This window comes from Siniperca chuatsi, linkage group LG10 (assembly GCF_020085105.1).
Source record: "Siniperca chuatsi isolate FFG_IHB_CAS linkage group LG10, ASM2008510v1, whole genome shotgun sequence".
In the NCBI taxonomy this organism is placed as follows: domain Eukaryota; kingdom Metazoa; phylum Chordata; class Actinopteri; order Centrarchiformes; family Sinipercidae; genus Siniperca; species Siniperca chuatsi.
Window position 1 is genome coordinate 25,798,337 of NC_058051.1, and position 15,812 is coordinate 25,814,148.

Here is a 15,812-nt window from a genome sequence, read left to right on the forward strand (position 1 = left end):
AGTTAAGGCCCTCCGATTTGATAAAATGTGTAAAATGTCAATCAAAGAGCCTGATTCAGTTCCAATCTGTATGTGAGCTGAGGTGAGATATCTGATCCTGTGGCCTCCAGTGACATCCAGCTCTGTTTGTTTTCTTCGCCTGCTGAGGATTCCCTCTTCTCTCGCTGAGGCCCTTTACAATTTAGATTTATGGAAATGCCTCCTAATAGAAAGCTGCTTTCACAGGATGACAGACAGCGATGATGAGGCGTACACCACATAGCTACTGGTAGTGGGACTGCCTGAGAGATCATGCCTCAGGATTCAACCTCCAATTTAATAGGAAAAGTACATGGGGGCTGTTAGTTGTGTCAGCGTAAACAAGGATTGAGAAAAAAAAAGCGGGATAATTTATGTACGTCTATGCCGGATGTGTGTCTTTGTGCTTCTGTCTATACGTGCGCATGCCTTTGATTGTGGGTGTGGATATGTGTATGTCTGAGCTTGTACAAGCGCATGAGAGTGAATGTGTGCGCGCCTGTGTGTTTGGAGGAGGTAGTGGCTGTGGGAGGGGAAACAAAAATCATTAGAATAACAATGACATTGTAATCTCTCTCAGTGGATATCATAGGTTTTAGGCGTAATACCAGCGTGTGTTTGCTTAAACAGAGTTTGAAGTGTGTGAAGCGGGAGGGGGGCTCAGCAGAGACAGGGTTAAAGGGAAATATTAAATACACGTGCCCTTGTTTGCATTCAGGCATAAGCAGCTATGCTGAGACTCGATTATTCATGTGTCATGATGACATGCTTTTTTTGTGGAACATCTCAAAATGTGTGTGGGGGGGTGTGTTTTAATAATCTTTTTATATGCATTCATTGGAATAATAACTCTGAGAGGCTGAGACGAAATGAAGTACTGTCACTGCTTTCAATGGGTGCAATTCAGTGAAAGGCAATTGAAGGCCTCGCTGCAGGCCTCTAAAGTCAGATGGTCATGAGCAAGTGCACTGATATGGGTCACTAACAAAAATAATGCTATTAAACACTGGGTGCAAAGTGCTCTGTAGAGTGCCCTTAGAGCACATGCTTAATCGTGGACAAGTGCGCATTAATTTACTATGCACCACTCTTTTAGCCATAGCTCAGAGCTGAGCACATATCATGTGTAAAGATAAACAAAAAACAGTTTAAAAAAAGACCATGTTAAAAAGTTGCGCAATGATGGCTTTAAATTAGCAACAGCAGTGTTTGCAAGTCTTTGTGACACTAATGTCACAACTATTTCCTCCTTAGTATTAGGGTCCATCAATGGAATTTTTAATTCTGTCACAGAAGGCAATATTAGGCATAACTGACTCCCTCCAACACCACAGCACAGGAAACCAGACAGTGAAATGATAGCAGTTACTGTAGGGCTTGTGGTTTCTGAGGGTGTTATCCCTCTGCTTTGCTACTGTGTCATTTCATTTTGGTGGCTGGGAGTATGGATGGATGCAGAAAAGATGTGTTGAGTTTTCTTTGAAGCTGACAGAGCTGGAACTATAGCAGAGAAATCCATTTCCTATTGAAACAAAATATTGTATAAATATAACATCCAGCTCAAGAACTCAAGATGCCAGCGAGTCCTCTCATTATCTCTGCTCTTGATAGCAGCAAAAGGAGAAGACTAACCTCTGCTGCTAATCGTTTTTTTATAGGCTCCTATAGAAGATCTTTCTTTAGGGAAGATTAAACTTTCTATTTTTACTGTGCATTTGACCACATCAACTGAAAAGCTTACCATGCAATGAGCAACATGTTAAACATTTTTAAACCTTTTACTTCTCTTGACTAGCTGGTTTGTTGATTTTTGTTCCTAGTTGTCTCTTTGATTTGTAGCGTATCACTTTTACTTAGGCATTAAGATTTCATGCTTTACATTAATCATTCAGAGAATAACAGATTAATCCAAGGCATGAAATTACAATCTTCCATTTCCTTTTCCTATCCTACTACAATGGATTTAGCACTATAAACGGATTTTGGTTTATATTCTTTATCTTTTGCAATACAATTGCTGTAAATATGAATTTAAGAGATCAAGCAAATTTGGCTGCATTGTTAAGAAGCTTAGTATGTGGGGACACAAAGGGAAAAAAATGAAAAGGCACAAATGCAGAAGACCTACTGCCTATTCCAGGATGACAGAGGTTTAGAGCAGCTCCTTCTCCAGAGGCCACTTCCTCAGTCCTGTTCTGTCCTGATTCAGTTTGCTGGCTGCTGCACTGCCCTCAGGCTGTTGTGTCCACAACCCTCAGTGGTGGTTTGCATAGCTTATCAATTCACATTTTCTCATTTCTGGCCTTACCTATTCCTTCTGCTTCTCTTAAGCATCTTTTCATGAGATAATCAGCCACAATGCAGCTCCCTTTGACCACAGTTGGCACAGCCACTGCATCTTGCCCAGCGGCTGGGGAAATCACCAGCATTTCAGCACAGGGACCCACAACCAGACACAGTGACAGAGCACATGCAGCCACTGGGACCAGTTTGTTTAACAAGCGCTCAGAAGCAGCCTGGCTGAGTGTGCCAATGCAGTGTTTTGTGTGCCTACTTTTCATTATGAATGGAAAGTTTTGCAAAAACTGTCTTTTCTCTGAGCCATGATCACAGCTTGCGTGTGTTCTGGAATACGAGTGCTTTTCTGTCTCTCTTGACTTGATGCTCTTCTTTCTTTGCCTTCCACGTCTGCCAAAGAGACTGTCAGATGAGTGTTAAAATGGAAATCTACTGACAATGACCATGATATGTTGAGTTTTTTTGGCATTTTATGTTCTTATGTGATGTAACACACTGAAGCAGCTGACAGTTTGTCATCATGCAAGTCCATCTGTCTTCCTCAGTGCAACAACCACAATTGTGATGCGTCAACAAACTGAACTTATTTCAGAAGCAAGACTTGTTGTATTTGGTGTTGTCAGAGACAGACAACTATTCACGGTGTGTGAAAATATTGCTGATATTGCAAATAGTCAACTGTTTTTAGAGCCACAGCTCTAATGGCAAAAATAGTTCTCATAAAAATTGTTCTGGCCAAAAAGCTGAAGCTGCCTTCGTTCTACCTTACCCATAATTCTATTCACTGCCTTCACAGTCATGCCCTCTTCTTTTTCTAGGTCAGTAGGTAACTATGTTTAGGTATAAATCATTCCTGGTTGCATTTATATGTTAATTTTCTACTCGGTAATTCTGACTCCTCATAATCAAAACAAAAAAAGACATGGCTTTGAACTAAAGAGCACAAGGGGTGATCCGGTGTTGTTCTTATTCTTTTCAAGTCTACTGCTCAGCTGCATAGTACAGAGAAGTCTCTGTCAAGTGCAACAAAGAGGTGGTCATGCAATCAACTTAAACAAAGACTTCATTCCCTCTGTTACTGAAAGCAATATGAATGGATAACCTTTGTGGAGCCTTTTATTTACACCATTCAGTCACTCTCTTTCTCTGCCTCTGCAGCTGTTGCCACAACATGAGGGAGTAATGCATATATTTCTCCCAACGATTGGGGAAGAAGAGAGAAATAAAATAGGAGAAGACGAAAAGATGGATGGGAGTAAATGTTGTATGCACATATACGATTAAGGGGTGGGGGTGTAGCAAAAGCTCTAAAGGGCAAAAGGCTGCAGGGCTTGAGCAAAAAGCTGGCTCAGCAGGAGGCTGATTATACCACCAAAGGGATCCACTTTGCACATCTAGCATGTACAAACTCAAACAAAGGAGCATGGCAGCGAGCAGGCAGCTAAAAGGGAGGGTGGGGGTCTGGTCCTTGCTGCTTTTTTAGAAGCAATGGCACTTTTATGACCATGCTAATAAAGTGCTTCTGGGACAGAGCACCTCCCACACCTCTGCCTGTGCACACGCCAAGAACAGCTTGACTGGGCCTTAGGACCTGTGTTTATGGACACATGGATCAATACACTCCCTAAGGGTCTATATTTAAGTCTGAGCTGAGTAGCGTACCCGTTGATCACAGGGGGAGGGGAGGGACCCTAAGACGGTCATTACCAGTTTTGAAACGAGGTCTATGAAAGGGCAGACACGGTTCAGAGGGAATCCCAAATCGGCTCTGCAAATCAAACCTGCCTTGAACACAGTCGCTGTAGTAGCATGGATGTGCAGTATCTCTCCATATAACACTCCTTTCCTATCTTCAGTTGCAAGTGCTTGTTAATTCAAGGCGCAATCACTGATTATTCCAGCCACATCTTTCACCCTTGATTCTCTGTGCCCTCACTGCTGGAAATGCAAATCTGGAGCGTGACAAACGATGTAGGGCCGTCTCTGACACGTTCAAGCCCCTGGCGTCCCCATGTTGCTCCCCAGCTTACCTCCTCCAGCTCCACAGTAATTACCCTTGTTGGATCGCTACGCCTAATCATACTTGATTTTGGGATGCACTGCCATTGTCTCCACTTGTTAGCCCCTCACACTGCTTGGTTCTGATAGAGTACACTGATAACACTGAGGGAATGAGGCGCGAACACACACACACACACACACACACAAATGCACATACTGTATATTCTGTTGGCTGGTGTTTTTTATGAGGGAGCTGTGTACAGATCTAAAACGGTAGATGATTCATTTAAAGATGATTGTTGTGCCGCCAGTGATTAATCCCTCTGCGATCTGATCATGTCAGCAGGAGATGAATAAAATGAAAGGATAAAAAACAGCAATGTTTAGAAAAAAATAATTAATAGATTCAGATTCTTTAAAACAGGCCCCTTAAAGAGCAGAGAGCAAGGGGAGGGGTGTGTGGAAGTGGCTCCCAATTTGTTCTCACTTTGTTCCAGTAATAAGATCCAGGCCTTCCTTTCCAATGGACGAGATAATTAACTCCTGGGGACAGACTGCACAGAGCTCCGTCTCCTAGTTTATGGCACATGGAGACAGATCTCTACAGCCCAGGCAGAGCATGGTTGCATAAATTGTAGACTTTGCTTGATGTATGTTTTTACAGATAGATATGGAAAGGGGACAAATGATAGGAGTGTTGGTTGATGGGTTGTAGTCAGAGTGAAAAATGTGAGGGAGTGGGTGAATGTAGAAATTAAATGAGGAGGCTGATGCTTTAAAGGAAAAGAGCACAGGAATTTCAGCTGTGTGCTCATGTATCTGTTGTAGACATTTATTGGTAAATTAAAATTAAATTAACGAAAAAATTAAGGCCTTATTTTATAATGATAATATGCTAATGTAAATTAGATACGTTCTTAATAAAACTGTGTTTCGAGTTTCAAGACCTAGGCTTGAATAAGTTTGAATAAATGTTCAATTGAATTTAAGTCTGATGAGTCATTGCGAAGTGTCCAAGGCTTTATGTGAAATGTGAGTCTCTGGGCAACGACCACGTTGATGTTGTTCTGTTCTTAGAAACCACTTGCTCAGTGTGTGACAGCGGCAGCAGTACTATGAGTCAGGTCAGGCTAATTTCCGTTGCTGTAACCTGCCTCTCTTTCCTGCATTGTCCTGCCGTATCCAGCAACTCCTTTGGAATGTGCCCCATAATGGTTTCCGCCCATTGTCTCTTTAAACCTCCCCTCCTCTTCTCCACAGCTCATCGCCTTACTGAGGATGAACTTTGACCTTTTCAAGCAGTGCAATCTCTAATGAAGAGCCTTTTCCATTTGGTCATATGTCTTTCCTTTGTAGGATATGTGAGTCATACTGTGTTATCTAACATCTTTTCTCTTTCTTGTTTTCTTTTCCAGAAACATGTGAAGACCCTTGCGAAGATTTGACCTGCAAGTTAGCCTTCAACAACAAAAAGGCGAAGGTCTCCTCCCGTCTTCCCCACATCCATTCTCTCTGCTTCCTCTGCAGTTTCCTTGCAGACCCCTTGAACATGGAGGGCTGGCAGGCTACACACAGGACTTTATCACCTGACCCTAAAGTAGGAGCTACAGCTACTCTGCTAGGCTTCTGGCTCTTAGCAATCCCTGCCTTTTGCAGTGGGCAGACATTCACTAGTTTCCACCCCGAACGTCGGGAATGGGTCTTCAACCACCTGACGGTTCACCAAACCACAGGGGCATTGTATATTGGAGCAGTCAACCGTGTGTACAAGCTCTCAGGCAACCTGACCCTCCTTGTTTCCCATGATACAGGCCCAGAGGATGACAACAAGGCCTGCTACCCCCCTCTGATTGTCCAGCCCTGTTCTGAGCCCCTTGTCTCTACCAATAATGTCAACAAGCTTCTCCTCATTGATTATTCCCAAAATCGGTTGCTGGCCTGTGGCAGCCTGTACCAGGGTGTCTGTAAACTCCTCAGATTGGATGACCTCTTTATCTTAGTGGAGCCCTCCCACAAGAAAGAGCACTACCTCTCCAGTGTCAACCAGACTGGGACCATGTATGGGGTCATTGTGCCTTCACAGGGCCAGGATGGAACCCTATTTATTGGCACAGCAGTAGATGGAAAACAGGACTACTTTCCTACCATCTCCAGTCGGAAGCTCCCCCGTGACCCAGAATCATCTGCTATGCTTGACTATGAATTGCACACTGACTTTGTGTCCTCCCTCATCAAGATACCATCAGACACACTGGCACTGGTCTCCCACTTTGACATCTACTATATTTATGGCTTTGCCAGTGGCAGCTTTGTTTACTTCCTGACTGTCCAGCCTGAGACACCAGAGAACAGCATGTCATCAAGCGGATCCACCAGTGACCTCTTCTACACTTCTCGCATTGTCCGCCTCTGCAAAGATGATCGCAAGTTTCACTCCTACGTCTCTCTCCCCGTTGGCTGTGTGAAGAACGGCATCGAGTACCGGCTGCTGCAAGCTGCCTACCTCGGCAAGCCAGGCCGCGTTCTCGCTGCCTCGCTCAACATCAGCGCCCAAGATGATGTGCTTTTCACCATTTTCTCCAAGGGCCAAAAGCAGTTCCATCGCCCGCCAGATGACTCAGCACTCTGCGTGTTCACCATCCGAGACATCAATGCACGAATCAAGGAGCGCCTGCAGTCCTGCTACCAGGGAGAAGGAAACCTGGAGCTCAACTGGCTGCTTGGGAAGGATGTTCAGTGCACCAAAGCAGTGAGTAAAAAAACATGTTTATACATGCACACATACACAGATGTACTGTACATACAGTATGCACACACTCATTTACAGTATGGAAATGATTATGACTGAAATATGACTTTCAATGTGGTGACAATATGGTGACTTTTCTATTATCATATAAAATGATCAACGGTCCAAGGCTGCTCTTATTGGGAAACGTAAATTATTATTTACACAGTTCGTTCTATAGATACTTTAAGGTGAAGCGGGATCTCACTGCAGTAGAGCATTTGAATTCTCTTAGTTGTAATCAGCCCTCAACCAATGAAGAGACAAGATTAATCTATTGTATATTATAATGGTCAGAATTCTACGATGGTCCAATAACATCTACATCTTGTTTCCTTCCATAAAATAAGACAATAAGGGAAAGACCAAAGAGCCTCTCAATAAGCCTAGAAACCACAGTGTTCAATGTTTTTTGGGGGCGTATGCTGTAATGAAAATAAACACAGCAATCATCAGGAAATGCTTTTGACTGCCTTGTGTAGCATTCTCTCTGTTATCAAATGATTCTCGTATTTCATGTAATTATGTCAAATTGTTTTGCAGCTCTGATATCAGGCAACATCCACTTTCAAGTATATTTCATAAATTAGGGATGATTTATTTTTCTTGGCAACCATCAAAGTGATAATATTCTCCTCGAGCACAATACAAATAAACACACTCTCCCCTTCTAGAGTGAGAAAAAGTAGTCGGGGGGTGATGCTCAAGTTACTCTGCTTCTGATGCTAGCATAGATCACACACCAGACTATTCCTTCTGAAATCCCCAATTATCCTACAATACAAGGCCATGTATCTGCTACATGTTGTCAAGTAGAATTAAGTTTCTTGATTTTCCCTCATTCCCAGGAGGCTACAGTCCTCTGTGCTTTCATTCTTTAATTGCTAATAGGAATTTAAGAATATTAAGAATTAATGACTAGCTAAGTGTATGACTAGTCAGTTACAGTGTGTATGTGTGCTACGTAGGATGGGCTTGTGAATGCAGAGCGTAGATATATGTGTGATGGAGCTGTGGCATAGGTCTAAATGTATTTTTAGGATTTAATGATATCCCTACCCTCACAATGATGAAAGCCACTGATCAGCTTCCTTTGTTGCTAATCCCCCCCAGGTCTCTCAATTGACCGCTCTTATTAAAATCAGTAAATTCCCCATTAGCACAATGTCAGAGGTGATTGTCAGGAGGAGGGAGACATTATCTCGAACTAGTGCTGTTGGGTTTTATTAGCTCCACTGAGAAGGCAGGAGAAGTGGTTGGAAGGAGAGTAGGCGGAAGAAGAAGAAATTGTAGTATATAGTGGCAACAATTGTGAGGTTGGGCGGTTTTCTATCTGTGGGAGCTCAAATTAGAGCCTTTTTCTAGTTTCCTCAGAAGAATCCCAAATCATCTATGTGCTCTGTAGGGTGCCAGCCGTTACCTGCAAAGCTGCACCTCCCACTCCATTCTTTAGGCATGCACTGCCAATAACATTCTGCTCTCCTTTAACATCATACACCAAGGATACACAAGCTTTGTGTGTGTAGCCACAGAGATAAGAAGATGTAGAATACAGCCCTTAAGACCATGTCCTCATGCTCATTGAGCAGCCAATAAATCCATATTATAATATGGATTATGCAGATAGATGTCAATGAATGAGGAACTCTTAAAGCCTATACAAATTACATTTACCAACTGGATATGTCAGCCATGCTAACATTGTCTGCTTGCAGTTCAATCCCCAACTCAAGCAGTGTGGCTGCTTTAAAGTGCACATTTGTTTCACATCTTGTCTTTCTTAAATAAATATGTTCCTGAATCTCTGTGTGCGGTATTTTTAGAGTGCCCATGTCTGAGATCCATCAAAATATGAGGTGAATCAAGGTTAGACCAAACCCAGAGAGACTGTATTTTTTGTTAACTGTTAACTGTACCTCGCTTGGTTTCTGAGTAAATTACACATGCAGTCCCAGTGCCTTTCCTCTGGTCCATTGCTAACAGCAGGTAGCCAGAGAGCTTAAAGCAGAAAACCTTAATTATACCCCCAGCCCTCATTCCCTTCTTGCAGACATTTCACTGTGTGTACGCTTACATGCAGGCCAAGGCTGAGGCTGGGAATGTAACTGAGACTGAGCCAGGGGATTCAGACACAGCAGCCAATCAAAGATTTATCACCCAGCCGTCCAGCCTTCTGCCATCTGGAGATTCACACAATCTCTGTAGTCACTCCCAAGGAGGGAAAAGCCATCATGGGATTCTTTCTGTATCAGCCTGTCTGTGTGTGTCGCTCTCTGACTAACACTATCATCCTGCCTTGATTTTTGCTTATGCCCCACACTCATGAGAGCAAAGGGGAGCTCGTATTGATAACACTGATATACCCTGGGAGGGAAACTCTGAGAGCAGATGTCCTGTCACATCTAATTCATTAGTTATTCAAATTCCGCACCAAATGAAACAATTTATGACATTGTTTAACAAGTTGTAGTCTACTGTTGAAGCAGACCAGGATAACAACTGTTTTTCAGCATAGATTAAATATACTGTATCGTGAGTTAGTCGATAAAGATTAATCACACAGGGTTAGAGTCTATTTTTGTCTCTCCACAGCTCTGCTAAGGATAACCAATGTAATCTGCATCACGTGTAAAAGACTGAGGCATGGCAAATCTACATTTCTTCACTACTTGTGAGATTTGTGATAAGGCAGGGCAAAAAAAAACAAGGTGAACAAGAAAATTCAACCACATAGAGTCCAGAGGGATTTAGCTTGGCTGCCAAGTCTGCTAAGCGTACATCATCTAAACAATCTAGATATAATCAGAACCAAATGGTGCGGAGCCCAACAGACCATATGTGGAATAGCTGCATGCATTTTAGGGAGTAGCTATTGATAAGCCAAAGTCTGGAACTCATGGCTGTTTCTCAAGATAGCTGCTAGCTTTTCCATCTGATTCATGTTTAATCAGCATATGTTTAAAACAAGCATTAAGCAGTTATAAACAGAATATTTGATTCTATAATCATAAGAGAAACAAATCATGTAAGCTTACCTGATTTTTTTTCTAGTTTAAATACTGCAGTGGAATACCCCATAGCACTCTGTGCTATTTTGGGCAAAGGAAATAAAAAGAAATGCCATAAAGTGGGGGGCGTGACTATATGAGCGGAAGCGATTATTCCCTGTCAGCATTATTGCTTTTGCTCTGCTCATGAAAATCTGCATAGTACTGAAAGGTTTTACAGCCCTGGTGTGTAGTGAGAGGCTGAGCTGCCTCCCAGAGTGGGAAATGTCACTCAACATAGTCTGCTTATACCACTCTGACAGGGACAGAGACAGAGACAGAGAGGAGACAGATGAGAGATAGATATAGTGACAAAAAGAGAATTAATGAATTGGAGTTGAAGAGAGAGGGATATATATTCAGAGGGAGAATAAGATAAGAGTTTGTGAGCAAGAGACTATAGGATATATACATGGGAAGAGTGCTGGGCCTCAGCCTGCCTGGCCATCTCACTTACTCCACATGGCACTTTGAGGCCACTGCCACTCATACTGTCTCAGCTGACCTGATTCAACACCAGAAAGACCACTGTCTTGCTCCTCATTCACCACCTCTTCCTATCTTATTTGAGATAGACTACAGGATGGAGTTAAGTCTCCACTCTAAGCAATTCTTGTGAAATATACAGTATAAGCATGCCCAAATTGACTGAAGGCAAACTTAATGAGACTTTATGGTAGTGATTATTTTCTAATGAATGGATAAATACAGTTCAGTGCAGCTTCTTCGCTTCCATACCTATTTCAGGGTTGCATGGTTATCACGCAGTGTGTTTGCCAGTGCACATAGTTATCATGCAGTATGTGTCTTCCTGCAGAGGTTTGATGATAGGCCCGGGTAATGAGCCACGGTGAGAGCAAGGTGGAGCTCAGTCAGGTGGAGCTGAAACATGTCTGCCAAGTGGAACAGAAAGGAAAACGTTTGTCTGGCTGGGATACTCACCCGCACACGTCTACTTCTCTCTGACCTCCCTCTCTCTCAGGCTCACCTCTCTCACCCCTTCATTTCCATCTCAGACACTCTCTGACACTGCCACTATTTCCACAACTATGACCATCGCCCTCTCCTTCTGTCTCACTGTCACCTTCATCTTTCCTCCTTACTGGGCTGTCTTCTTTTATAATACTCTGCGTCACAGCTTTAACACTCTCCTAATGTCTTGTTCTCCAAGTCTGACTCTCCTCTGAGGTATTTTTGTCGCTCCCCCTCATACAGTACATTTGTCTCATAGTCATGATCACCTTTTTTTTTCTTTTAATGCTTTTCTGTGTTTCAGTTTCCGTTTTTCTCTCGTCATTCATTCATACTTCATTTTATAACTTTTGTTTTCCTCTCTGTCTCCAGCCGGTGCCCATTGATGACTCTTTCTGTGGTCTGGACATCAACCAGCCACTTGGTGGTTCTCAGCTGGTGACCGGTCACACTCTCTACACCGAGACTCGGGACCGCATGACTTCTGTCACCTCCTATGTCTACAATGGCTACTGTGTAGCCTTTGTGGGCACCAAGAGTGGACGTCTAAAGAAGGTGAGTACCAACTCCTTTTCTTTTCCCACCCAGCAGTTAAAGGCCTGTTGTTGGAGATTTCTACTCACTTCATCACTTTGATAAATAAGGACTCAGGCTGTCCAGTGGTCCATGGGGTACAGACACTGTGAAGTGGTCCTATTTCCGTGCAGATGGATCATAGTCACAGGGAAACTTATCTCCTTAATATTTAATGCCTGCTGTCAAAGCGTCGGAGAGGGGTAATGGCGATGGCTAGCTCACTGTAGTGGTCATTACCAGTTCCTTGTTAAGTGAGCTCCAGTGTCACAGTGTTGAATAACCTGCACTGGCCCATTAATTTTAATAGGCACCTTTCTGCCTGTGGCCCACTGAGAGGCAAAAAAGAGAGCAGGTCCATGCACTAAACCTCCTAGTCTTGGTTAGAGAACACAGACGCCACAGAGGGTTAAGGGCTGCTGGCCAGTTAATAATGATAGATTTCGCACCCCAGCCACAGGAAACAAGGTATTAGATGAGATTTCTCTCTGACAGGATTGAATAGTGAGGAAAGTGTGTGCTATGCTCTGGGTTTGGATGATATGAGGAGTGAGACTGTCAATCAGAAGTGTCTATGTTTTGCTGATTAATTTAGAATAGCTGTTGCACTGTTTTGGCTCTGACATCACTCCAGACAGCTTATGCCTAAATGTTAAAATGTTAATAACATGTTTGAATGTAGATAATATGTGTTTGGGTGGGTGCATTGTGTCACAATAGTTGTTTGTCTTGCATACTGATGGTGCGTTCTAGACTAGATTTAGACAGCTGGTTGAAGGATTTGTCAGTATTCACTTGGCTCCTCCTCGCATGGGGGTGCCTGTTTGAGTGACAGCAGGAGTGTGTCACAGGGCCATAACTGGCTTATATAGCCATTCCTCCCCCTACTAACAACAGCCGCATGAAGTTCAGTGGAAGATACTGAAAAGGAAAGAGAGTTCCTAAAACCAATTTGATACCTCTTTTGGCAAGTTCTTTCAAGTATGGCAGTGCAACACAAATGGTGGTGGCCTGGATTATTTTGGTCTACATCTATTCATAATTAAATCAATACACCAATCAGCCTGTGGTGGAGAGAATATTCATTTGATGTAATCCCCTGTTTGAGCTGTTTAATAATTTAGCACCTTTTTCTACTCAGTTAAATTAGATGAGACAGAAAAGGGTGTTTTCCCCACTGTGTTGCTGTTGCTTGCATATTGTTTTTATCTCCCTGCTTCCTTCCACACTCTTGTCTGTAGCTGCCGCCTGCCTTCAATCCATGCAAAATAGCCTTGCGTGCTGCTGTGTACTTAGGCTCGCTCTTCAGAGGGGCATGACTGTAACCACAGTAACACTTGCATGGGGGAGGAATTAACCAGGATATGAGAAGGGCACCTAGAGAATGGGCACCACGGTCCAGTGGCCAGAGCACAAAAACCTGGTAGAGCACTCAACCACAGAGACTGAGGCACATGACAACAGAATAAGGTAGTAATGCCACTTGCCCTAACAGAACACATTAGCAATTTTCCCGGTAATGAGTATCGTCTGATTTATTGTCATCCTAATGCCATCATCACACCAACGGGTAGCCTAGATGAGAAAATACAGCAAGTTTACTTTCTGGTAGTACTCTGAATACCTTAATTATAACCAGCAAAAGATGGCATGAACGTTAGCTTAAACACTAAAACTGCAAGCTATTTGGAGCTAAGTGTGTATTGTAGTGTAATAGTGCTGTTGAGCAAGAGTTTGCTGAACTTCATTTGAACCCGATTAGTTTCGACTCGTGATTAGACAAGATGCTATCACCACTGTGCAAAAAATTTGCATGCAGGTACGTTATTGGACAAGGGCCAGTCCTGATTTGCATGCAAGTACAAGATTCAGCAAGCACTGACTGTCCACCTAATGTGCATGAAAGAGAGAATGACCACAATTATCCTACCCACCGTGGCAGTCTGCACCAGTGTGGAAAAAGAAAGCATTACTTTTTTAATAGGTGATGAATAATCAATAATGCTGCATGACAGTAGTGGTAGGAAGAGGACTGTTTTGCTTACAGTCATTGTTAAGGAGTCTGCGTGTGTTTCAGTGTGTCTGCAATATGCATGTGTTTACATTGAGAGTGTTATCCATTCACTCCCTCAGGTGTCACAGGGAGGGCAGAGGGATAGGGTGACCTGATGAGCCCTGGCTACAGCTCCCCTGCAGAAGGCTGATAAGCTCTTACAGAGTTGTGTGAGCCTTGTAGGTGGGGTAGGATGCTGCAGGCTCCAGATCTGAGCATGACACAGCTATAGGGTGACAAGATTTGATGCTTTGCTGGTGATACAGTTCTGTACCTTTACCTCTTTCATGCAACCAAGAGAGACAGACAGATGGGGAAAGGGAGGGGTGTGGCGTGTGGGGTGTGAGTGTGAGCCATGATGAAAAAAATAATAGAAAGAGTAGCAGGAAGAGGCAGAGATAGAAGAAGGAGGAAGGTACTGGGGGAGGGAGGAAGAGACCGTTGAAATGTGAATTTAGTGCCGCCAAAGAAACCAGGGCTGCACCGCTGCCTGTAATTGGATTGGCTCCCTTCCCAAAGAATCCCCCCTCCCCTGCCCTCCATCTCCCGCTTCCCCATTCAATCCTGCTCCTCCTTCCCTGCCCCCCCCCCCTCTCATTCTCCCTGCATACCGGCTCCTGTATATGCTGGTGTTTCCTGGGCTTTGCTGGAGCATGGCAAAGCAGGAGGGATAGTGTTGGCGGAGACTGCTACCTGTAGCCAGCTTTTGCAGGGGATTGATTGAGGAAGAGGGGTTAAGAGGGTGGCGGAGTAAGCAGACACTAAGGTGAGGAGAATGCATGTATAGTGGGAACAATACCACTACAGTTGTGAGCCTCATACAGTATATTAGCACTCACATGCTGTGATCATGTATATAGGATGTGAAGTGCTTACATTTTACTGTGTGATGTAGTATCAAACAAACAAATATATTTTGTGAAGGTGGAAATCTAGTGAAATCTAGTGTTATCAAACAACAGTTATGTAATAAGTGTTTAGTCTGAGTGTCATAAGGCTTTCAGAAACTGGTTGTGGACTTCTGGGTGGCACCCCTGGAGGCAGTGATTGATTGTGGCGGGCAGCAGATGTTCACCTCAGCAGAAAGCTGCTAGGGGGCAATCAATATTCCAGGCCTTTTTCTAGCAACAGTGAAACCAGTTCAAATCAGGACCAAACGGGACCAAAACTAGACTTTTAGTCCACTCCATCAGAATATGTTCCAGTGGGCTTGTAGTCTTGCCCATGAGTTAATGTCCTATTTAAATTCTAGACCTAGATTTACATTGATACTCACCAGGCTGTATATTATATTGACCAGGCTCCATCATCTACGTTATCACTCTTATGTACCCGGAGACCAAAAGACTGCTACAGGGCTCTACGGGTCAAATTATAGAGATAGGCAATCTGCTATGCAGTTTATTCTGGATACACATTACCGAAGAATTGCATCATCTAAATTGGAATTGGCTGTGTGTGGTTCACTTTGTGCTTAAACACAGACATATCCCACACGGGGACTGGGATTGGTGGGAAGCGACGGCAGCATTAAGGAGGAGAGGAGCTGCGGGGAGCACTGCCTTTGATATAGATGGAGATGGAGGGCACGGCTGCACATGTAAAATTGGATGTTGAAAGACATCCTAGCAATAGATGAATGGGGAGGTTAAAGCAAGCTCAGCAGAGGCACATTCAGGATTCCCCTGTTAATCAGAGTCAATTCGCAGCCAGTGAGCATGAACATCCTCCATCCCAGTTCTCTCAGAGCAGCAGGGGTTAAGAGCTGTTGAACCTGAGACCAAAGGGATGCATTCCCAGATGGCATCCTCTCCTGCGTTCTATATTCAATAGAGTACTCAGATCTATATAGGTTTATTTATTAAATTATGTAATATGTAACTGAGTCATGAAGCCTTGACATGAAAATATATCTATTTTCTAAAAACATTCAGTAGTTTTAGGCTAGTATTTCCTCAATATTTGCACTTGCACTGCATGCTTTGTTTCCTTTATTCAAACACCACAAATGATGGTGGTGGATGTAAGTGTTGAATGGAAGTCAGGGGTTGATTAGTGGGTG

The 15,812-nt window shown here is 43.4% G+C and overlaps 1 protein-coding gene across 7 annotated transcripts in view; it reads left to right on the top strand.

Annotated features, from left to right (window-relative positions):
* The window catches only part of plxna2 (plexin A2), a 164,930-nt gene that overhangs the window by 19,453 nt on the left and 129,665 nt on the right, over nucleotides 1-15,812 (top strand). For all 7 annotated transcript variants that reach the window (XM_044212707.1, XM_044212709.1, XM_044212710.1 and 4 more), the window contains exons 2-3: nucleotides 5,733-7,066; nucleotides 11,497-11,679. In XM_044212707.1, coding sequence (XP_044068642.1) covers nucleotides 5,867-7,066; nucleotides 11,497-11,679 — 1,383 coding nt within the window. In that variant the 5' untranslated portion in view covers nucleotides 5,733-5,866. The remainder of the gene's footprint in view (nucleotides 1-5,732; nucleotides 7,067-11,496; nucleotides 11,680-15,812) is intronic.